Here is a 24,248-nt window from a genome sequence, read left to right as displayed (position 1 = left end):
GGTTCAAGAAATCCGATTTTTAAAACAGAATTGTTTGTATAATGTAAATGATCAGCTCGCTATATCTTCTGCAAAATCTCCCCTATCTCCACTGCAGTTCTAGCTGAGGCAGGCATCTTGGATTTCACTGGCTCCTCCTACCTATATCTTTACAGCCAACTGCAGCTCTGAAATCTCGCACATGCTCAGTTGAAATGCCTTGGTTGCCTATCAACCCTTCTAAGCTATTTTCAAATCAGCCAGGGAAAACTCGTGATACTTCTAGTGGAGGAGTTTACTAAAGCTAGGCATAGTCAGGGCAGTGTTACAATCTGAGCATGCTCGTGAACTTATTTGCATGTTATAGTCACAGTATGGACTCCCTCAGTGAAATAACCCATTTGAAAAATATGGGATTTTTTTTTTTAAAAGATTGTTAGAAGTTTAGTTAGCTTGTACTAGTCAGATTGTTAATGTGTTTGATTTTGACACTGATAGGTGCCCTTTAGGGCAGAGACACATGGTCAGATTCAGGGAGATTAGTCGCCCGGCCACAAATCTCCTCTTCTTTGTTGCGACTAATCTCCCCGAACTGCCTTCCCACCGGCTGAAATGTAAATCGCCGGCAGTGATTAGTTTTCCGAAGTTTTATCACGAGGCAACTCCGGAAAACAAAGCTTTCCTAGTGCCCTCCCGCTGGTGATTTCTGGGAGATTAGTTGCTAGGGATGCGCCGAATCCAGGATTCGGTTCGGGATTTGGCCTTTTTCAGCAGGATTCGGACGAATCCTTCTGCCCAGCCGAACCGAATCCTAGTTTGCATATGCAAATTAGGGATATGGAGAGAAACCAGAAACCGCGTGACTCTTTGTCAGAAAACAAGGAAGTAAAAAAATGTTTTTTCCCCTTCCCACCCCTAATTTGCATATGCAAATTACGGTTTGGGTTCGGTATTTGGCAGAATCTTTCGCAAAGGATTCAGGGGTTCGGCCGAATCCAAAATAGTGGGTTCGGCCGAATCCAAAATAGTGGATTCGGTGCATCCCTATTATTCGCCCCGAAGAAGAGATTTGTCACCGGGCACCTCCCCGAATCTGACCGTGTCTCTGCCGTTAATGTCAAGCTTCCTGTTAAAATTTAGGCCATTTTCTTTTAAATGTTTGTAATTGTAACCTATGTGAATTTCTGATCTGGGCTCCGTCCTGCCTCTGAAGCCATGGAATTTGTTCTTGAGCTAAACTCACACACGAGGTAAAAGTGCTGTAACTTTACAACTGGCCAATCCATGTTCACGTTTCTATATTGTTCATTCTCTATTGCTCTTTAGATTTCTTAACTGCAATGCTTTGGGTTACGGGGAACATCTGCAAACTCACTGATGCTTGAACGTGTTTTTTTTTCATTTAATTTCCCATGAACAGATTGATGACACTTCTTCATCTATTTCTCTGGCCCAGCTTACAAAGGTATATATATATATATATATTACTGTATTAACTGTTAGATACCTGTATCATAATGTCATTTTATAAATTGTTTCATTCTGTACAATTGTCCTGAATATTCTCCTGTAATCTTACATGGTGTGTGTAGTAGTGTGTCCTGTAATGAGTAGCAACCAGTTTCAGGAACGCAAAGGAAAACTGGATACCTGCACCTTAATTCATTTTCTCTGCCAAGAAAATATACTGAAGCCGTCATCACCAAGAAATCTACTCCTTTACCCTTTTTTTTTTTTTTTTTTTTTTTTTTTTTTTTTTTCTTTTTATACCAAGAAATATTTTGAGAAGAATGGCATTTTGTATTATTATTTAATCTAATGGACTGACCCAATTCAATACAGGACAATGATAAATCTTACTTTGGATTCACTGCATTTAATTCTTCGGCAGCTCCAAAAGTGAACTTTCATTTTATTTATATATAATGTTCCTCGGAACTATATTTTCCCAGAGGTTGATGTGGATCATGCCTGAAACATTCCCAGCTTCCCTTTTTTTCTGAACGGAACAGCAACTTGTAATTGATTTCATGGTGGCAATTGAAATGTCATGCCTGAAATGAAGTGTATTTAGAGCCATGTCGCAGAATTTTCCATGCTCCTTTTTCTGACCCTTTTTATATTCGTTCATGTTGCTTTTAATATAACTTTATGATCTGTAAATGGTCGAACGGTGAATTCTTGTCTGTAAGAAGTGCGCTGTAATAATTACGTTTGTAATAAAGTCTTCAAACTGTGAGCCTGTTCTTTGAATGAGTGCGGAGCTCATCCACAGCTCTTCCTAATGCCACTTTTTAGACCATGTTTATACATGTAATTTTTAATCTGAATTTGGAGAATTCTCTATTTTCTTTTTGCTTAAATAATAGCTGAACGTGACATATTTGTGTGTTTGAAAGTATATTACCCAAGTGTGTGTTTTAATTGGTGTTTGCGCCTGAGCTTGTGTTTTAGCCCCGAATTTTCCAGTTCCAAAAATTATTTAGCCCCAAATTATACAGTTTTAAATGATTTAGCCCCAACTTATACAGTTTGTAATGATATTAATGAGCAGATTAATGCGGTCTACCTCGGAGGCAGTTAAAGAACTGGCAATGTTACAAATTGTTTAACTATACAGCTATGGGACTTGTTATCCGAAATGCTCTGGACGTGGGGGTTTTTTTCTCCAGATAATGGATCTTTCCGTAATTTGGATTGTCATACCTTAAGTCTACTAGTAAATCATGTTAACATTAAAGGGATATTGTCATCCGAAAACGTGTTTTTTTCAAAACGCATCAGTTAATAGTGCTGCTCCAGCAGAATTCTGCACTGAAATCCATTTCTCAAAAGAGCAAACAGATTTTTTTATATTCAATTTTGAAATCTGACATGGGGCTAGACATTTTGTCAATTTCCCAGCTGCCCCTGGTCATGTGACTTGTGCCTGCACTTTAGGTGAGAAATGCTTTCTGGCAGGCTGCTGTTTTTCCTTCTCAATGTAACGGAATGTGTCTCAGTGGGACATGGGTTTTTACTATTGAGTGTTGTTCTTAGATCTACCAGGCAGCTGTTATCTTGTGTTAGGGAGCTGCTATCTGGTTACCTTCCCATTGTTCTTTTGTTTGGCTGCTGCGGGGGGGGAAGGGAGGGGGTGATATCACTCCAACTTGCAGTACAGCAGTAAAGAGTGATTGAAGTTTATCAGAGCACAAGTCACATGACTGGGGGCAGCTGGGAAATTGACAATATGTCTAGCCCCCTGTCAGATTTCAAAATTGAATATAAAAAATCTGTTTGCTCTTTTGAGAAATGGATTTCAGTGCAGAATTCTGCTGGAGCAGCACTATTAACTGATTCATTTTGAAAAAAATGTTCTTTTCCCATGACAGTATCCCTTTAAATAAACCAATAGGCTGGTTCTGCTTCCAATAAGGATTTATTATATCCTAGTTTGGATCAAGAACAAGCTACTGTTTTATTATTACAAAAATTAGATTATAATGGAGTAGGGTTGCCACTTGGCCGGTATTCTACCGGCCTGGCCGGTAAAAATGATGGCTGATCCCAATGTTATTAATAGGGAAAAAATATAAATATATAGGAGGGCCGGTATTTTTTTCCAGAAAAGGCGGCAACCCTATAATGGAGTCTATGGGAGACAACCTTTCTGAAATGCGGAGCTTTCTGGATAATGGGTTTCCAAATGACTCGTATACCTGTAGTATTTTAATTTTTAAAGGGCAAGAAAAGGCCTTTCTTTATGATCTAGGCTGACGATTCCCTCTGATGAAAAACATATTGGCTTAGGATATTTCTAATAGGTACTTGCACCACCATCTATTACCCCCCGGGCAAATACATTCACACTATTGTGTGGTGCTTGTTGGCCAGGACATCATAAGAAATCACTGGGGAAATGCAATCAACTGGGGGTATGGAAGACACAGGTATCGCCTGCTCTGACTGGCTGATTTCCAGCATGAGCAGTTTGCAATGCAATCCCAACACAGCATGGTTGATTTGTAGAAAATAAGGTTAGGCTGAGAATGCACTATAATAAGCCATTTATGGCTAAAAGTTTTAGAAATGAATACTTTACTAATATGTAGCATTGGATATACTTTGATTGCAAATATGGTTCCCCTTTATTGAGTATATTGGAACTAGGGATGCACCAAATCCAGGATTTGGTTCGGGATTCGGTCAGGATTTGAACGTTTTCAGCAGGATTCGGCTGAATCCTAATTCCTGGGGAGGCAAATCACTTGACTTTTTTCTCAAAACAGGGAAGTAAAAATGTTTTCCCTTCTCACCCCTAATTTGCGTATGCAAATTTGGATTTGGTTTGGTATTCGACCACATCTTTCCTGAGGGATTTGGGGGTTGGGCCGAATCCAAAATAGTGGATTCGGTGCATCCCTAATTAGAATCCATTATCTTTTGTATATCAACGAGCCTTTACCACTTTAGACGCCACTTACTATTACCTGTGGAACAGAGGTTTCTGAGTGCGGATCCAACATTTAAATGTCCCACTCCCACTTTTCTGATAACATGGTAATAGCTATATGATCTCTTGGCCATGAGTCCAGTATTTAATATGGGTTATTTAAGAATAAGCATTCACCCCTATGCCTGTTGGCTTTTCATTATGGACCCCATCCATCCCATGCCCATTTACTGCTTTCCAACAACAGAATGAAATATCCACACATGACAAGACTGGTTTTGGCTTGTGGGTGACTGTTCTGACCAATCATAACTGTTTTATGCCAGTTCCCATGGGACCACGTCCATCTGTTCAGCATATCTTTCACATGCAGCTTTTGCAATGGAAATTAAGCTGCTGAGTTGCCTAAGATATTGCTGGAAATGTAGACTGTGAGTCACTGAAAGCTATTTAATATACATTTAATCTGCCAGGGAACAGGTGGAGGCAATTTTACGCTGTTCACACCTTGTAAGGATGGAATTTGATGCAATGTCAGACAGTGACGCACTCCCGAGGTTGGGTTATGCCCTAAGCAACCCAGTCGTAACAAATAGGGATGCACCGAATCCACTTTGGGATACAGCCAAATCCCCGAATCCTTATTGAAAAATTTGCCGATTACCAAACCAAATCCTATTTTGCCTATGCAAATACGTGGTGGAAAAGGTGGAAACATTTTTTTTACTTCCTTGTTTTGTGATGAAAAGTCAAGTGATTTCCCTTCCCACCCCTAATTTACATATGCAAATTAGGATTAACATTTAGTTCAGCCAGGCACAAAGATTCAGCCGAATCCTGCTGAAAAAGGATGAATCATGGATTCAGTGCATCCCTAGTAAACAAACCCAACTTCTTCACCCCGTTTGATCAAAACAAACATAAAAGTTCATCCCTCTTATCTACTTAGTGTAGCCTGAAAACCGCAAGTATGTTCTCTGCACAGGCTTATTTTTAGGGATGCACCAAATCCACTATTTTGGATTCGGCCGAATCCTTCGCGTAAGATTTGACCGAATCCTAATTTGCACATGCAAATTACGGTGGCAAGGAGAAACCGTTTTTTACTTCCTTGTTTTATGACAAATTCATGTGATTTCCCTCCCCGGCCCTAATTTGCATATGCTAATTAGTATTTGGTTCAGCCGAGCAGAAGGATTCTGCTGAAAAAGGCCGAATCCTGGATTCGGTTCATCTGACCAATAAGAGAAGCTCTTTTATTAGTACTGTATAAACATGGCCTAAAACATTGTGCGTTTAATCCTCACTGTGCTGCGTTTTGATGTCCTGGCACTGAGAGATTTAACAGTGGCTCATTAATTAGAAGACTCCCAAAATATGGTTTAATGGCCGTAGAAGTCAAGCATTTTCTCTCCTGAGTTGTCCTCCGTCCTGGACAGTTCTGTGGAACAGCCAAAAGTTGATGGTGATGATGCACTTTACAGGACTGTGTGTGAGAGTGCTTGTGTTTGGAGGCTTCTCAAGCCAGTTTTCTATCTACTAACATCTCTTTTCAAAACAATTACCTGTTAAAACAGACGGCAAATCTGGTGGAAGCCAACGCTTCTGAGGAGGATAAAATCAAAGCAATGATGTCCCAGTCTGGTCATGAATATGATCCCATCAAGTAAGTTCTCTTGATTGTGTCACCCTACGACTCGTCAACTTGCCAGAGGGAACAATACTGTAATCAATAGTGCATTTCTCTTATTTTTCTCAGCTATATGAAGAAGCCGCTAGGACCACCCCCACCGTCCTACACCTGTTTTCGATGTTTGAAGCCTGGACATTACATTAAGAACTGTCCTACAAACGGGGTAAGTCTTCACTCTGCACACAGTTGCACTAGTTATATATGGAATAGACCTTTATACTGCACTTCTAATTAGTGATATTGACATATTCCTACAATTCAAAGGATATGTCGCCAGCAGTGCAAGACTACCCAATTTTTTTTTTTTTAAAATAGTCACCCCGGGAGGCACAGGAATGAACGCTAAACTCCTGCTTTGTGGCCACTGGGTGCAACATCCAAGGGTTTGGGGAGCAACATGTTGCTCATTAGCCACTGGTTGGGTATTACTGGCCTAGGGTAACAAATAGTGTTTCGCTGGCTGCTTGGGTTGTTTTTTTTTTTTCTTCTAACCATTCTTCAGATTTATGTGACCCACTATTTATTATTTCAGGACAAAAATTTTGAATCTGTTCCTCGAATCAAAAAGAGCACTGGAATTCCTCGTAGCTTTATGGTTGAGGTAGAAGACCCTAATATGAAAGGAGCCATGCTTACAAACACTGGAAAATATGCTATACCAACCATTGATGCGTAAGTATTGCACTCGGGGTGTGCCATGAATAAGTGCTTAAAGGGGACCTGTTATTCAAAAATAAAAAGTAGGGATACACCTAATCCAGGATTCAGCCTATTTGAGCAGGATTCTGAATCAGCCGAATCCTTGTGCCTGTCTGAACTGAATCCTAATTTGCATTAGCAAATTAGGGTCAGGAATGGAAACCACATGAAATTTCCCCCCACTTTTTCCAGTCGCAACCTTGTTTTATTGGATTTTATTTTTGCCTTTACATCCCCTTTACTGTTTACAGCTGCAGGGACAAAGATCATGGAGCCAGATTTAAATAGATAAACTGGGATTCTATTTGGAGGATTATTTTGCTGCAGCCACTGGTTCTGCAGATTTGGAGAAAGTTTGTATTAAACAATACAAAAACTAAAATCCACATTAGATTACATGACAGCACAGGACCCAGTGCAGTTTTTCATATTCTGATTATTAATGTTGTATCGGCTTCTGGCAGATATTTGACTTGTGCTGTTTTGATAATTTATGACGATCCCTAAGCAGCCCAGACCACACTGAGCATGTGCACAGTCTTGGTCTTGCAGAGAAAGTTACAAGATGGTGACCCCCTGTGGCCAACTTTGAAAGCATAAATCATTTGTTTGATTAGGCTTGTGGTGCAGTTAGTTCATGTTTATGTTTAGTATACAAAATACAGCATTTCTAGCCTTCTATTCTATTTTAGACTTTACTTTCCCTTTAATTTGCATATATATAATTGTTTTTTTTTTTTTTTTTTTTTTTTAATGTCTTCTAGTGTGGCCTATGCAGTGGGAAAGAAAGAAAAACCACCTTTCCTTCCGGAGGAACCCGCTTCTTCTTCGGAAGATGAAGACCCCATTCCCGATGAATTGCTGTGTCTTATCTGTAAAGATATGATGAGTGATGCTGTCGTTATCCCTTGCTGTGGGAATAGCTACTGTGATGAATGTAAGTAACATATTTGCAAATTGCCAGCACATTCCACAACAGAACAATATCTAAGTCAAATATACAGATTACATATAAATTATAGCTGATGATAGCGGAGACTACGCTAGAAAAATATCTGAGACATCCTGAACTTAAGAGGTCGCTCGGTTGGTTCTATGCTCTTGTCCTGCGGGAGGACTTTGATCCGCTCCAGCATTTCTGCCAGAAATGGCAGCCGGAGTTCCCCCAGTTAAATGAAGGGGACTGGAAAGAAATCTTGAGTCAAATCCCTGAGACTAATATCTCCAGTAGAGATAGGTGCATACATACTTGACACCTCACAGACTAATCCAGATCTGCCCTTATCTATGCCCTAAATGTAACCGAGACCAAGGTACTCAGACACATATTTTGGGACTGTCCTGAAATCCAGCGATTTTGGATAGAGATATTGCAATACGCAGAAGACGAGCTCAGACTCCCCAATGTACACTCCCCCGAACTTTGCTTATTGGGAATAACTGAAGGATTATCTGTGAATACCAGCGAACGGTTATGCCTTCTACAACTACTTCATTTTGGCAAAAAAGCCATCCTGATGACTTGGAAGGCGACAGCACCTCCGACTTTAAACATCTGGAAAAAATGAATTGATAACGTTCTTCCTAGTCAAAAGTAAATTTACATGGCTAGAGGCTGCCCAGGAAAATTTGGGAAAAAATGGAATGCCTGGTTGGGGGAGAGCCAGAGTATTTAAATGTCTTCCACTTTCCCTCTGCAGAGGGTAAAATGGGACCTGTGTATACATGATATGAAAAGACATTTTCTATTGACTTATAAGGACAGTTGCTGAACAATGCCCCTTCTTCCACTTTGGTTTGCCCAATTAGACCTATCTGCTCCAACATTATTCTGAGACACCTAAAGGAGGCCCATCCCCCTCCTCACTCTTCCTATTCTATCTCTGACTCTTCCCAAGTTCTACCTCTTCCTCCTCTATATAAAGGTTTAAAAATTGCAATAAAGAAAATCTTTCAAAAAATAAAATTGTGGCTGATAAGAATATCTAGTATAAGTAATTCTGGAGTAATCATTGAAGACGTTTCACTACTCGTCCGAGCAGCTTCTTCAGTTCAGACTGGTATGGCATATAAACTCTTCCACTAATCCAATCACAACGGCACATTGTAACTCTTCAGAGAGGGGACACCTAAAACTCTCAGAGGGGTGATTCTGTGGGGTTACTATGATAGGATTACCAAGGTATCATGCAACTCCTAGACCAGGGATCCCCAACCTTTTGAACCCTTGAGCAACATTCATAAGTAAAAGGAGTTGAAGAGCAACACAAGCATGAAAAATGTTCTTGGGGTGCCAAATAAGGGCTGTGATTGGCCATTTAGTAGCCCCTATGTGGATTGTCAACCTACATTGAGGCTCTGATTGGCAGTACACCTACTTTTAATGCAATAAAACTTGCCTCCAAGTCTGGAATTCAAAAATAATCACCTGCTTTGAGGCCACTGGGAGCAACATCCAAGGGGTTGGAGAGCAACGTGTTGCCCGCGAGCTACTGGTTAGAGATCACTGGCCTAGAACTTGATCTTTGATACTTATGAACTTGATGTGTGTAAGTTCTGTGTCCTAAACTGCAGCTAATGGTTGGCGCATGCAGCCCCTCCTTGCTTTACACAGCCCCAGTGCTAGGGAATCCATTATGGCCCATAGAGTGCTGCTGTACTGAAACAAGTTTACTGCTGAGATATTCTACAAGTGCATAAAATACACAAACACATTGTTGTAGATTACTTTAAGTTGAACAATTTTTTTTGCAGGTATACGCACTGCACTACTGGAATCTGAGGATCATACCTGTCCTACATGTCACCAGCTGGATGTTTCTCCAGATGCATTAATTGCCAACAAATTCTTACGCCAGGTAGCAAAGGAATTCTCATTCTTCTTTTATCATTGCCTCCTTTTACTAAGCAACAGAGGGTTTGTATTTGAAAACGACAGCAGCTTCATACATGAAAATAGTAAATTGGCTTCAGGTTGTGTGTGTTTAAGTGTGTGTCTCACGTCACTGAAGTGTGTGTGTATATATATATATATATATATATGTTATAGGGAGGAAGAGCAATTGTTTATGGAGCCATTATAATCTTTAACTTATGGCCAAAAGTAAGCAATCTGTTCCCTTTTTCATCTTTGTTGTAGGCTGTGAACAACTTTAAAAACGAAACTGGATACACAAAGAGAACTCGTAAACAGCAGTCCACTTTATCTCAGCGTCCGCCACCTCCATCTACGTCTTCAAGCAAAGCACCGCCTCCTTCCCGTCCACTGAACTCTCGCCAGCAGGACCCTCTCATAGCTCCTGCTGCATCCACACCTCCTGCCAATCCAGCTCCAGCTAGCACTACTCCAAGCCAGCCAATAGCAACTGCAGCACCTCAAGCCAATTCTGCTGCTCCTCCTCCTGCTGCTGCTGCTTCTGCGCCTCCTCGGGCTGTCTCTCCAACAGACCCACCCCCTGCACTGCCATTACCTGCTCCCAAAGAGCGGGAGAGAGAGAAACCAGAACCATTATTCCAGTAAGTTTCCTAAGTTGAACAGAGGTGTAAAATGAAATATTAGAACTAAAAATGCATTGCGCCCCACACATTCTGCTGCATTTTAATATCATTCAGTACTACTCAGTATGCATGAAGTGAGCTATTGAAATGAAGCAGTAGATGGCCTTGATAAAGCAACCTGCACTGCTTTGTAGACTGCTCTCACTCTCATCAAACTATGTTCAATTGTATGTGTTATATCATTACAGCATAGATCTTATTTTCTCCTTTTTTCTTCTATTTCAATTTCCAAACAGCAGTCAGGAAAAGGTTGCCTCTCGTTCCAACTCTTCTGCCCCTGTCACTGCAGCAAGTTGCTTGCCCTTATCCAACCCCTCACATCTGGGAGAGAAGGTAAGTGTCATGCAGAACTTTTATTGGCTAGTCTGTAGTTACATAACCCTTGCGCCCATATCCGGTTCAAACTGTAGTTCCCAAATTGTGGGGTTGGCCTCCGTAGAGGGGCAGTGGCAGCGTGTGCTCAGCCTGAAGCCCAGTTATGGTAAGATTTTAGGAAAAATACTATTTGCTTTTCTGGATACACCTAAAGACCCAAAGTGAAGATCAATTATGGTGAGAGAAGAGGTGAAAACATATTCATGTCCTAGATATTACCAGAATTCTATTTGGATGACTGATAAAGACAAATACAGGGGAGCCTTTGCATTCAACCCATTATCAATATATTTAAAGGAGAACTAATCCCCCCTTGCTAATAAAAACCCCTACCCTCCATAGTCCCTGCTCCCCCCGCACAGGTGTTAACACCAATAAATGCCCCTAAGCTTGTAATTACCCCTTGTTGCAGAGCTCACGGCCGCCATCTTCTAGCGATTCGGTAATCTTCAGGTCTTCCATCACTTTCGGTGCATGCACAGTTATCACGGATCGGAAGACTGCTCCAACTGAGCATGCGCCGATACGGCGCTTACTTAACGAAGATTATCGAAGCGCTGAAGGTGGCCCCTGTGAGCTGCGCTGACTGCAACGAGGGGTAATTACAGTCTATGGAGCATTTACTGCTGTTAACACCTGTGCAGGGGGGAGCACGGAGGGGGGGTTAGGGGTTTTTATTAGCAATGGGGTTTAGTTCTCCTTTGAAGGAACAGTAACAAGTGTTTTAAAGTAGTAAAAATATCATGTGTTGCCCTGCCCTGGTAAAACTGCTGTTTGCTTCAGAAACACTACTAAAGTTTATATAAATAAGCTGCTGTGTAGCAATGGGGGCAGCCATTCAAAGTAGAAAAGGCTCAGGTTACACAGCAGATAAGCTCTGTAGAACATAATGGTGTTATCTGTTATCCACTATTTAACCTGTGCCATATAGACTTTTTTCAATTTCTGCCATTGCTACACAGCAGCTTGTTTATATAAACTATAGTAGTACTTATCTGTTATCTACTGTGTATCCTGTGCTTGAATGGCTGCCCCCATGGCTACACAGCAGCTTGTTTATATAAACTATAGTAGTACTTATCTGTTATCTACTGTGTATCCTGTGCTTGAATGGCTGCCCCCATGGCTACACAGCAGCTTGTTTATATAAACTATAGTAGTGTTTCTGAAGCAAACACACCAGTTTTACCAGTGCAGGGCAACACTACATTATATTTTCATTACTTTAAAATGCTTTAATTTTTTTGTTGTTACTGTTCTTTTAAGACACAGGCATTTTTGTGCCTGAAGCTACCAAAAATGCCATATCCATATATTGCAATATTTTTGAGATGGCCAGCTACGTCAGTCATCCCTGGTCTGGATGACTAATACACCAGTGTTTACTATACCTCTCACCATGTTATATGCTAAAGGGAGCCCTAACCTAACCCCTCAAGAAGCAGTTGAGAAATGGTAATGTAGTTAGGGTTTTACTGTAGAAATTGTCTAATTTGGTTCTGTACCGGTAACTTAAAGGGATACTGTCATGGGAAAACATGTTTTTTTACTGCACTGAAATCCATTTCTCAAAAGAGCCAACAGATGTTTTTACATTTAATTTTGAAATCTGACATGGGGCTAGACATATTGTCAGTTTCCCAGCTCTTCTAAATTACTCTTCATCTCTTTTAAACAAATATATGCAAAACCCTATTCTTGATCTTTCTTGTGAATTATAAGTAAAAATTGTCTGTTTCAGGGCTTCCATGTTCCTGTACTTGGCCAGTTACCATCGCTAATTCACTCTCACCCAGCACTACGTAAGTACTGAGAGCCAATAAAAAAGCTGCAGTGAATTTAATCACATGGGCACTTGCACAATTGTTATTGTGCCTTTATTTAATCTGCTCACCACGGCTACATTAACTGCTACACTTTTCTTTTTAGCTGCAACTTTACACCACTGTCTAGTATTAAGCCCATGATTTCTTTAATGCTGTGTAAATAATTTTGTATTGGCAAGTAACGGAAACGTTTTGGTAACGTAGTCACAGACAAGGCATAAGCTTCAGCACTTTGCATACAAACATTTCCATGAATTTTGTATTGGGTGGTAGTGATGTGCAGGTCGGGATTTCCCTGACCCTAACCTCCCCGCATCAGCACTTGCGGGTTGCTTTTATAGACCCGCCCCACCGATGATGTCACAAAAGAGGTTGGGGCGAGCAGGCTCATCGTCTATAAAAGACGATCCCGGAAGTTGGAAGCCAACATTTGACGGTGGCCACCCGCGATGAAGTGTGCGAGGTCGGCCTGACCTGCGGGTATTGGGTTGGCCCACACATCACTATTGGGTGGGTCATAGATCCTCCAGGCAGATGGGCAGTATTTGTGATGTATCCATTCAGTGCAAAAGCATTTTTTTATTATCTGCAAAATCTACTGCAAGCAGATATAAACTGGATTTTTGCATATGCTTTGTGTGTGGCTTCACAAAATGTGCTTTGCTGCCTTGTTCTTTTTATGTATTGCTCCTCTTCTCCTTTCTTTTACCCAGCACCACTTTTGAGAACCAACATTCACCGACTTTCTGCACCAAGACCTCTCATGGGATGGGATAGGTAAGTGTTCACTTGCAGATCATCTCTTTGTGAAGTAGAGTCATTAACACAACATTTATTTACTGCACAGCGTTGCAATTGCTTGCCAGGTAAATCCCTCAGGCCGTTTCCAGTTTTGTTCGTGAGCTCATGGGATGTTGTCTTGGATAGCAGACTAGTCATTATCTCAGAAGAGATAACTGTAGTTTTATAACATTGTTTACTAGTCCTCTCGTTTTTAAAGCTTATTTAAAGGAATTCGGTTTTTATGATGTAGTTTTTATTTCTAAATTACACTGTTTACACTGCAAATAATTCACTCTACAATATAAAATTTCATTCCTGAACCAGCAAGGGTTTTTGTAATATTAGTGTGTCTGCAGCCATTTTGCCTGGTCATGTGCTTTCAGAAAGAGCCAGCACTTTAGAAAGGAACTGCTTTCTGGCAGGCTGTTGTTACTCCTACTCAATGTAACTGAATGTGTCTCAGTGGGACCTGGATTTTACTATTGAGTGTTGTTCTTAGATCTACCAGGCAGCTGTTATCTTGTGTTAGGGAGCTGCTATCTGGTTACCTTCACATTGTTCTGTTGTTAGTCGGGGTGCACCGAATCCAGGGTTCAGCCTTTTTCAGCAGGATTCAACCGAATCCTTGTGGCCTAAATCAGAATCCTAATTTGCATATGTAAATTAGGGGAGGGAAGGTAAATCATGTGACTTTTCGTCACAAAACAAAAGTAATAAAAATGTCCCACTTTTTCCTTTCCTGGCCCTAATTTACATATGCAAATTTGGGTTCGGATTCAGTTCAGTATGGTTCGGATTCGGTTCCTTTATCAAGCAAGGGGTTGTCCCCGAAACGTTGCATGCCGCCTTAATAAATTTAAAGCAAGGGTTTTTCACCCTGTGAGCAGTACCTGTGTGCCAGTGAATCCTTTCTTAGTATCCCTTTAAGGCACAGGTCACTACAGTTTTGTACTTTGGGGCCACTATTCAGAAAGTGCCACAAACTATATTGCCAATGTGAAAAATGTAGGGTCTCGCTAATGAATGTTTGTCGTCTTAAAAGTGTATAGTCCTAATAATGGGTATTATATCTGTTTCTCGCTAACCGAATGATGAGCAGTCTAAACCGGGGCAGGCATCCACACAATGATCGGCCACCTAGAAACCAGAATCCCTCCCTTGGATCATCAGGACCTGCCTATGTACATACACCTCCACCGCCTTTGTTTCCTCCACCGCCCCCTCATGGGCTGTCACTGCCACCCGGAGTACCACCACCGCAATTCCCACCACAGTTTCCTCCTGGTCAGCCTCCCACTGCTGGCTATAGTGTTCCACCTCCAGGCTTTCCTTCTGCTCCAGCTACTCTGTCTGCTCCTTGGGTGGCTCCAACTGTGCAAAGTGCACACACCGGAGCCTTACAGACTCCTTCACTGGCCCCTCCGTTATCAAAAGAAGAATTCTACAGAGAGCAGCGCCGGCTAAAAGAAGAGTGAGTAGGAAGCCTTCCCTTTCTGTTCGTACATATATTTGTTATATAAGCCTATTCCTGGCCTAATTAATGCTATTTATTCATGAATTTTCCACCCCATAAAAATCTGCTGGATTTAATAAAGGTTTTTTTTTTTTATATAGAGAAAAAAAGAAATCAAAACTTGACGAGTTTACAAATGATTTTGCAAAGGAGCTTCTAGAATATAAAAAGATTCAAAAAGAGCGCAGGCGATCCTATTCCAGGTAAGCCATTTCAGACCAGCTGCTTGCACTGAACATTTTCTTTGGTAGAGACATTTCTTCATTATACTTTCATTCGCTTTTATTGTGCCACGTTCATTTACTGCAGATTACCTTGCCATGATTATTAAAGGATAAGTACACCTTAAAAATAGGTGAACGTAAAATTGATATGGGGGCTATTCTAAGCACTTTTGCAATGTACATTCATTTTTAATTTTTTCTGAATTCCAAGATATTTTGGGATACTTGTACTATTAAAGGGATACTGTCAAGGGGAAAAAAAGTTTTTTCAAAATGAATCAGGTAATAGTGCTGCTCCAGCAGAATTTTGTCAATTTCCCAGCTGCCCCTGGTCATGTGACTTGTGCCTGCACTTAAGAAGAGAAATGCTTTCTGGCAGGCTGCTGTTTTTCCATCTCAATGTAACTGAATGTGTCTCAGTGGGACATGGGTTTTTACTATTGAGTGTTGTTCTTAGATCTACCAGGCAGCTGTTATCTTGTGTTAGGGAGCTGTTATCTGGTTACCTTCCCATTGTTCTTTTGTTTGGCTGCTGGGGGGAAAAGGGAGGGGGGGTGATTTCACTCCAACTTGCAGTACAGCAGTAAAGAGTGATTGAAGTTTATCAGAGCTCAAGTCACATGACTTGGGGCAGCTGGGAAATTGACAATATGTCTAGCCCCATGTCAGATTTCAAAATTGAATATAAAAAAATCTGTTTGCTCTTTTGAGAAATGGATTTCAGTGCAGAATTCTGCTGGAGCAGCACTATTAACTGATTCATTTTGAAAAAAAAAAAGTTTTTCCCATGACAGTATCCCTTTAATATTAATGAAATTTGTTACAACAGCGCCACCTGCTGGTCACTGTCCCACCAGTCTGACCACCAAGTAGTCAAGGAAGTTGTCACGAGAAAGAAAGAGGCTGTTCTGATGTTCTTCTGCTTAGGAAAAAAAAATAGAAATCTTTCTCACATCTTTCCTAAGCAGAAGAACATCAGAGCAGCCTCTTTCTTTCTCCTGACAACTTCCTTGACTACTTGGTGGTCAGACTGGTTTGAAAATGACCAGGTGGCGCTGTGTTAAAAAAAATTCATTCATATTAACATGTATCCATTAATATCTTGTAATTAAAACAAAAAAAATGATGACTGTACATTGCAAAAGTGCTTAGAACATCAATTTTACATTGACTTATTTTTAAGGTTTATTTATCCTTTAAGGGAGAATATGAAGCCAGTTAAAAATCATCCTTTTTTAATGGCAGCTTATGGGCTTTTCCTAGTTTTCTGATGCTGATGTCAGTCCAAGGACTGATAAGAGTTGTGTCTCTGAATCTTAAGGTTTGCTGATTTTTAACCTCTGTTTTTTTGTTTTAATGAATCAAAATGTTGCTTTCCTTTGCCCCTAGATCCAAATCTCCTTTCTCTGGATCATCATATTCTGGGAGTTCCTACTCTTATTCAAAATCAAGATCAGGTTCTTCACGTTCACGCTCCTACTCACGATCTTTCAGCCGTTCTCGCTCCCGCTCTTTATCTCGATCCCCTTCATACCAGAGAAAACCTCACTCAAAAGGTCGGCCCCGTTCTAGATCTAGGTCTCATGGATACCCTCGCTCCAGATCCAGATCTCCCTCATACAGACGTTACCACTCTCGCTCTAAGTCCCCAGTATACAGACTTCCTTCCCCTGCCAAGAGGGTGATGCCCCAGGCGGAGGGAGAACGTGGTTACTTCAACAGATACCGGGACATACCTCCCTATGATATCAAAGCTATGTATGGTCGGCAACCTAACCTTCGAGAAACTTATGAAAAAGAGCAGTATAGAGAGTTGGAAAAGTACAGGGACTGGTGTGAAAAATATTATAAAGACTGTGCAATTAATGCTATGCCGAGACAGAGATCTCCTATGAACAGAGATAATTTTTCTCCTAGCCAATATGTTGTCCCTCCTCAAGGTCGTAGAGACAATTCTCCATACAATAGAGGACGCAGAGAAGAATATCCACCATTTACACACAGAGGTCGTCCATTAGGCAGCAATTACCAAGAAAAACTATTACCCCGTGACACACACATTGTAAAGGATATTCGACGATCAAAAGAAAAAGAGAGTGCTAACCTTATTGCAGACTCCAAAGGAAATAAACACAAGAAACATCGAAAGAGAAGAAAGGGGGAAGAAAACGAAGGATTTTCAAAAGTCGAGACACTCTCTTCCAGAAAGACTCGAGATTTACATGGAGACGATGTCAAAAGAGCTGAACCCGTCTTCGTACCCTCAAGCAAAGATGATGCGACACCAGTGAGAGATGAGCCAATGGATGCAGAGTCTATTGCTCTAAAACCCCTGTTAGAAAAAGATAAACGAGAGAAACCAAAAGTAAAGCAAGAGAAGACCAAGCGCAAGCCTGATGGAAACCAGACTAAAAAGGAAAGCTCTTCCAAGGTAGTCAAGGTTGAGAAAGGTGCTGGAGATGGCGATAAAGATAAGACTACAGTGAATGAGCCACCAGCCAAGAGGATTAAAGAGGAGTCCCAAAAGTGTGAAAGCACAAAGAACCCATTACCACAGAAGGACGATAAAGCTGCTTTGCTACCACGGAAGGTTCATCTCAAGATGATCAAGGAAAACCAAGATGGCAAACAAGCAAAAGAAGACAAACCTAAGAAAGAACATACAAAACAAGATAAACCTCCTAGCAAGGATGAGAAACACAAGAAACCTGCAGAGAAACCCAAGCCCACAGAGCCCAAATCAGAAAAACGGAAGAGGAAACCAGATGATAAACTTTCAGATAAGGAGCAAGAAAAGGCCACTTTGAAAAGTGCAAAACCCGAGACTAGTGAGACTGCCAAGCCTTCAACCTCCAAAATTAAGTCTGAGATAGAAGTACAGAAACCAGAAAAAATCCCAGAGAAGCAAAAGGACAAAGAGAAGAAAGAAAAGGAGAAAGAGAAAGAAAAGGAGAAAGAGAAAGAAAAGGAGAAAGAGAAAGAGAAAGAAAAGGAGAAAGAGAGAGAAAAGGAAAAAGAGAAAGAAAAGGAGAAAGAAAAGGAGAAAGAAAAGGAAAAAGAGAAGGAAAGGGTAAAAGAGAAGGAAAAGGAAAAAGAGAAGGAAAAGGAAAAAGAGAAGGAAAAGGAAAAAGAGAAGGAAAAGGAAAAAGAGAAGGAAAGGGAAAAAGAGAAGGAAAGGGAAAAGGAAAAGGAGAAGGAAAGGGAAAAGGAGAAGGAAAAAGAGAAGGAGAAGGAAAGGGAGAAGGAAAAAGCAGCATCCACGACGGTCAAAAAAATTAAATTGAACCGAGAAACTGGGAAAAAAATAGCTAACACTGAACCCAGTGGCCCAGTAGAAGCTCAAGACAAAACTGAACCTGCATCAACCGTGAAATCCAAAGCAGAGCGTGTGAAGGGGAAGATTAGAAAGAAAGTCCCAGCTCCAGATGGTTCTGGGTCCACTTTAGTAGATTATACCAGGTAAATCGTTGCACATTTTCTAGACTATTCAGGGCACTTGGGTGGATAATCTGCTCCTGCATTTTCTATGCTATCCCATCCACTCCTTTGTGTAGCATCACAGATGGGCGCGTCATCAGCCTTGTGCAACTACACTGAGCAGATTTTGGTGCAAACATGTGTACATTTGTAAAAAAAAAGTGATCATCCGCCCTGTGTGCCCCTAGCCTTAAATTATGACAGTTTCTTTTTTTAAGATAAAGAATGTTCTCCTTGTTATAGTTAAGGCAAGGTGATCTGATATAGACTGGTTACAATAAATATGACCACCTAACTTGGTTTTTAGTTTGGGGATTATAACACTACAGGGTGGTTAAAATTATGTCAAAGATATGGAAGAATGTGGGCAAAATGAATGGTTGACTAATTAAAATGAGTTTGGCGTTTCAGTAAAGCATTATCAACATCCCTACGGTTGTGCAGTCGGGTTAGTTTGTCCTTTTCCTTCTCATTCAAAATATTTTAAACCTTTAAAAACATTTTATTTGAACTAGTTGGAAACCTCACTCCGTGCACATTATTAGACTGGGGCCCCTAGGGAGCTAGACCACGCAGTTTGGAAAAAGCAAAGGAAAATTTCTATGTGGATGGTTTACTGGTCTCTATACTATATTTTTAAAATTTCCTTCCAAAGGGAATGGGAATGCTTCCAAAACGTAAAAGTTGCAAAGTTTGCTTTCAAACATCAGAGGAAGTGAAGATTTGTTGCTATAGATTGCTCGAACTGGAGCAAAATTTAGCACCTAGAATGTTGCTTTTCTTGCTGGCATAGATATTATCATAACTGTCTCTTCTTTTGTATGTCGTGCAGTACAAGTTCCACTGGAGGGAGCCCTGTGCGGAAGGGGACAGAAAAAGTGGACACTAAGAGAACAGTGATAAAGACGATGGAGGAATACAATAATGACCATTCTACTCCCGCTGAAGATGTCATCATTATGATTCAGGTTCCCCAGTCCAAGTGGGATAAGGATGAATACGAGTCTGAAGAGGATGACGCAAAGGATTCCAAAGGCGCATCTAGCACTGGGAAGCCTATGAGTGTAGTGACAAATGTTAGTGCTAAGCCATTATCCATTACTGCCCCAAACGACAAAGATGCTTTGCCTACAGAAAAGCTCAAGTCGTCCCGGGACCAGGCTAATGAATCTCATCCTCAAGATACCAAATCTTCAAAGGAGCTTTCATCATCTAGCTCCAGGAGTAAAGCCAAGGAAAAGGATAGCCCTGCTGCTTCTGAGAAGGAGGCATCTGAAAAAAGGAAAGTTGAAGGCAGCTCCGAACGCGGTAGTCGCCAGTCTTCCAAAGAGAGGCAGTCGGAAAAGCAAGAATCGAGTCGTAGCTCTTCCAGCAAAGACTTCACCCCCAACCGCGAGAAGAAGTCTGAGCCTTCTGACAGCAAGGACAGAAAGCTGGAGCATGAAACGAAAGACCGAGAAAGGAAATCGGAGCATGAAAGCAGAGATAAGAAGCAAGAACATGACGGCAGAGACAAAAAGACAGAGCACGACAGCAGGGAAAAGGACAAAAAGCAAGAACATGATGGCAGGGACAGAAAAACAGAGTATGATGGAAAGGAAAAGGATAAGAAGCCAGAGCATGATGGTAAAGATAGGGAAAAGAAAGAACACGAGAGCAAGGATAGAGATAGTAGGCAGGATTACGACAGTCGAGATTACAACAACTCTAAGAGGCGAGAAGAGAAGAAAAGGGAGTCTTCACCAAAAGGTAAAGATTTAGCGTCTTCCAGCTCTCAAAAGGTCAAAGACAATCCGACTGAGACCTCTAGGAAACGTCCTGCAGATGCCCGGCGGAATAACTCCAGCCCGCCTCGAGAGCGCAAGCCACGGGAAGAGCAAAAGCCCACTGACCCCAAACGCTCTCCCAGTGAGCAGAAACCAGCTGAGAAAAGCAGAGAGAAAAGTAAAGAGACAATAGCAAAGGTAAAACGTGTGGAAGAATCAAGTGAGACAAAAGCTTCTCACTCTAAGCGCACATCACCAGAGCCCAAGACAGACAAGGACATGAGTGACAAGGACACTAAAGGAAAGGTCCCTCAAAACCGTTCCTCCCGAGTTTCTTCTGACCTGACGAAAGAAACCGATGAGGCCTCCTTTGTACCAGATTACAATGAGAGTGATAGTGAGGGCTCCGTAAAGCAGGAAGATGCCCCTGTTTCCCAAAGCAAAGATGACAAACCTGCAGTGGAAGGTACAGAACCAATAGACTCCAGTGTACCTGCAACTGCCCACAGCAGCCCAAGTGGCAGTCGCAGCCACAGCCCAGCAGAGTCGCTAACACATAGCCGCAGCAGCAGCCCCAGTTCTGGAGGCAGCCCAGATAAGAAACGCAGGAAAAAGGAGAAGAAAAAACACAAGAAGCATAAGAAACACAAGAAGCATAAGAAACACACGGGCAACGAATCTGAGACTGAAAAGAGCCAGAAACACAAACACAAAAAGAAAAAGTCGAAGAAGAGCAAAGACAAAGAAGCCGAGAAAGAGGAATCCAAACCACCCGCGTGATTTAAAGCCAACCTCTGGGGCAAGAGCCTTTGCAGAGACACTTGTACCATTTTTTTGTTTTTTTTTTGCATTTAATGAATACAATCTCTTTTCTCTGTAAATAACGGGGAGAAAACAGTGCCACACTTAATATATTAAGGATTATTTGACTTTTACATCAGAGCTTTATCAATTGAACGTTTTTTTGTTTTTGTACAGAGGTTTACATATTGTGACCGTATTGCAGGCGACTCGACTTTCATTCAGATTTTGTTTCCATCTTGGGCATTGTGCGTTTACCCATGAAACGTGTGGAAATCACTGTATCGTGAAAAAAAACCCTCACGCGCTTTCTGTTTTAAGGCTTTTTTTTTTTCTTATTTGAACTGCCTGGTAAATAGGAACAGGTGCTGCTGTAAATAGTAACACACAGGCCACCTATACACCGACATGAGACGCTTTGGTATTGTAAATGTTTTAAAACGAAATTTAATACGCGAACGCACATGGTGCGAAAAGGGGAAGTTATAGATGGACTGATTGTACAATGCCTGATAAAAGCTTATTGTACCTCCTGAATATCCATCAGGCAAGTTAGAAAATCAGATGAAGGGCACATTGACGAGATCCTCTCCCGACGGGTCTACATAGGCCCATTTTAATGGTTTGCTGTCACCATACGAGTGGACCTATTGGCGTTTTGCCTGCTGTAGCAACATTTTCATTGGTCCATTTTGATGGTTCTCATCAAGGATTTAAAATGCTTTCTGGCAGTCAGCTGACCTATAAAGCAGACTGGCTGTAAAGTTGTCATTTGTTCCGTATGGCGACAACTATAAAACAAAACACTTAGAGAAACAGGTCGATGAAGCCCGTTGGAGTTTAGAGTATTTTTATAATAGTAGCTGTTCCCCTTTAATTAAATAAACACGCAGGTGCCGATTTAACCATCTACTCCATATTGAAAATGTAAGGCCCTCCACTTTCTTGTGAGAATGATCTTTCGGCAGATTTTTGCTCGTTTTTACACCCTTTTTACACACGTCCATGCTTTTCCCCTCAATCCCAGCATGCCTTTTAGTAAAGCACCAATGCCTTGTGTGTCCTTTAATGGCTTTACAGATAAGGAGGGTGTCCGGCCTATGACCTTCCATCTGTACAGACCTCGGCCAGTGGCTGGAAGTCATGTTGTAGCTGTTTTTGAACACATGCACCTCAATGAGTTTTTTTACCACAGTAGCAGGTTTATTTACTGTCCGGTGACCCCATGCACTGAGCTCGGCTGGTTTCCTTAGTTACCCTGTTTGTGGTGTATATTCAATGGCCTTATATAGAATCGGTGAATATTTGAGGTTCGCATATGCAATGAAGTCATTTATAACAACAGGGTTGTGTTGGATGGTGAGGTGCATGGAGAGTGGTAGTACCCAGGACCCAAGTTTTGCTGCTTCTATATAGATTGACCCGTAACAGATTTTATTTCATGTCACTGGTTTCTTCATCCAATTGTATTGCCATTGGCTGTTAAGGCAGAGCACAAACCCAAAAGCAATGGAAGGTTTGAGAGCAAAATAAGCTTAGGAGGCCTAGGAAATGATCAGCCAAAGAGGAACGTCCTATAAAGAAATCTGTAGATTAAGCCATTGTATGTGTTTTGGGTTAGAATTCCCCAGATTGCAGAGATCCCATCCATATGGCATGATGACGTGATTGGCCAAGATACAATATGGTGGCGCTTGTTTGCAAAGGGTCCTCTTTGTTTGGTGTGGCCTCTGGAATCGGCGCAGCCTCTGGAATGGGCGTTGTCACTGGACTGGGGGTGGCCTCTGGAATGGCCGTGGCTGATGGGCTTGCAGTGGTCTCTGGACTGGGCGTGGCCTCGTGATCGGGCTTGGCCTCGTGACAGGGTGTGGGGACGGGGCGTGGTCTCTGGACGGGGCGTGGTCTCTGGACGGGGCGTGGTCTCTGGACTGGGCGTGGTCTCTGGACTGGGCATGGTCTCTGGACTGGGCCTTCTGGAGAACCTGGCTCCGGGGCAACCCTCCAAAATTAGATGTAGATATGGTAAATAATATAGATCTAGTTCTGCTCTACGGTGGTATAAGAAGGGGCTGATGGGAATTTTCCTTGGCTGGGGTTGAGGGGAACGTCCTCAGATACTGTGGGTGGCCGGTCCAACACTGCCCTTATTTGAGAGAAGCCTGGGCTCCAGTAGTGCTGATCGGAGAGGCAAAACACAATTCTGCAGACTCCGTTATGATCTTTGTGGGGGGTCAGCACTGTGCCCCTTAAATACTCACCTTTATTTTTGCTTCTTATTGCTCGTAACTACGGCAAACCCTGTGACTACTGTAAGGAATGTTTTTTCTAGAGCAGCAATATAATGACGAGGCCAGATTTACAGCAGAACACTAATCAAGTCACCTTGTTCCTTCCTTTGCACTTTTTTGTTTTTTTTCTTTTTTTACCAATGAGAATTGTCACTATGCAGAGAGAGAGGAAATTTAGCAAAAGTCCCAGAGCTTGGAATATTTCGTGTTATAAACCTTGTGTAAAAGTTAAAGGCAACCCTACCTCAGAAGTGTTTGTAAATATTTCTTTTGTGAATAAATCCGAATGAACTCAATGAAGCTGTGGTTGCAATGGTGTAAACTGAACGAGACATTAAAATTGCAATTTCTTATGCTTTTTATAAAACTTTTGTTTTTGCTTTATTTGGTGTGTGTTTTTGTTAAAGCTCTGGGGATCCTCGGTTGGTCTTTCTGAATGAACGAAATGGTGCAACAAAATGTGAAATCCCCAGGCAGGACTGGCCTAGCGGGACACCGGGAAAAAACCTGGTCGGCCCGAACATCATGGGCTGCTGCTGGGCCAGACCCCTCTCCCAATATTCGGATTCTACAAAAAAAAAACACTTTTCAGCACCTTCATGCATGCGAGGCGCATTACAGTAGGGGGGCGGGGATCCCTGCACAACAGTCCTGGTGAGACCCGGTCCGACCCTGTCCCCATGGCTTCATTTTTATATATAGAGTATGTGGGACCCTAAGCTCAAGTAAGCCCAGAGCATGTGCCTGGAATCCGCAGTAAAGAAGATGGGGAGCTACTGGGGCATCTTCAGAGGAATAGATCTGTCCTTCTAAAGGGGGTGTGGTGTACAG

At 41.7% G+C, this 24,248-nt stretch overlaps 1 protein-coding gene across 3 annotated transcripts in view; it reads left to right on the top strand.

The window, feature by feature from the left end:
* Nucleotides 1-23,784, top strand: part of LOC108703200 (E3 ubiquitin-protein ligase RBBP6) — a 45,508-nt gene extending 21,724 nt beyond the window's left edge. Inside the window, exons 4-18 of one of the 3 annotated variants that reach the window (XM_041578466.1) lie at nucleotides 1,400-1,444; nucleotides 5,992-6,080; nucleotides 6,174-6,270; nucleotides 6,640-6,779; nucleotides 7,571-7,743; nucleotides 9,561-9,664; nucleotides 9,946-10,322; nucleotides 10,601-10,697; nucleotides 12,481-12,541; nucleotides 13,279-13,342; nucleotides 14,448-14,819; nucleotides 14,963-15,064; nucleotides 16,475-18,544; nucleotides 19,395-20,062; nucleotides 22,129-23,784. In XM_041578466.1, coding sequence (XP_041434400.1) covers nucleotides 1,400-1,444; nucleotides 5,992-6,080; nucleotides 6,174-6,270; nucleotides 6,640-6,779; nucleotides 7,571-7,743; nucleotides 9,561-9,664; nucleotides 9,946-10,322; nucleotides 10,601-10,697; nucleotides 12,481-12,541; nucleotides 13,279-13,342; nucleotides 14,448-14,819; nucleotides 14,963-15,064; nucleotides 16,475-18,544; nucleotides 19,395-20,062; nucleotides 22,129-22,382 — 4,713 coding nt within the window. In that variant the 3' untranslated portion in view covers nucleotides 22,383-23,784. Of the gene's footprint in view, nucleotides 1-1,399; nucleotides 1,445-5,991; nucleotides 6,081-6,173; nucleotides 6,271-6,639; nucleotides 6,780-7,570; nucleotides 7,744-9,560; nucleotides 9,665-9,945; nucleotides 10,323-10,600; nucleotides 10,698-12,480; nucleotides 12,542-13,278; nucleotides 13,343-14,447; nucleotides 14,820-14,962; nucleotides 15,065-16,474; nucleotides 18,545-19,394 lie in introns of all 3 variants that reach the window. The other 2 variants (XM_041578465.1, XM_041578464.1) reach the window with 2 other exon arrangements.
* Nucleotides 23,785-24,248: the final 464 nt, after the last annotated feature.

Source organism: Xenopus laevis, chromosome 9_10S (assembly GCF_017654675.1).
Source record: "Xenopus laevis strain J_2021 chromosome 9_10S, Xenopus_laevis_v10.1, whole genome shotgun sequence".
Lineage (NCBI taxonomy): Eukaryota > Metazoa > Chordata > Amphibia > Anura > Pipidae > Xenopus > Xenopus laevis.
This window is presented reverse-complemented; position numbering and strand designations above follow the sequence as displayed.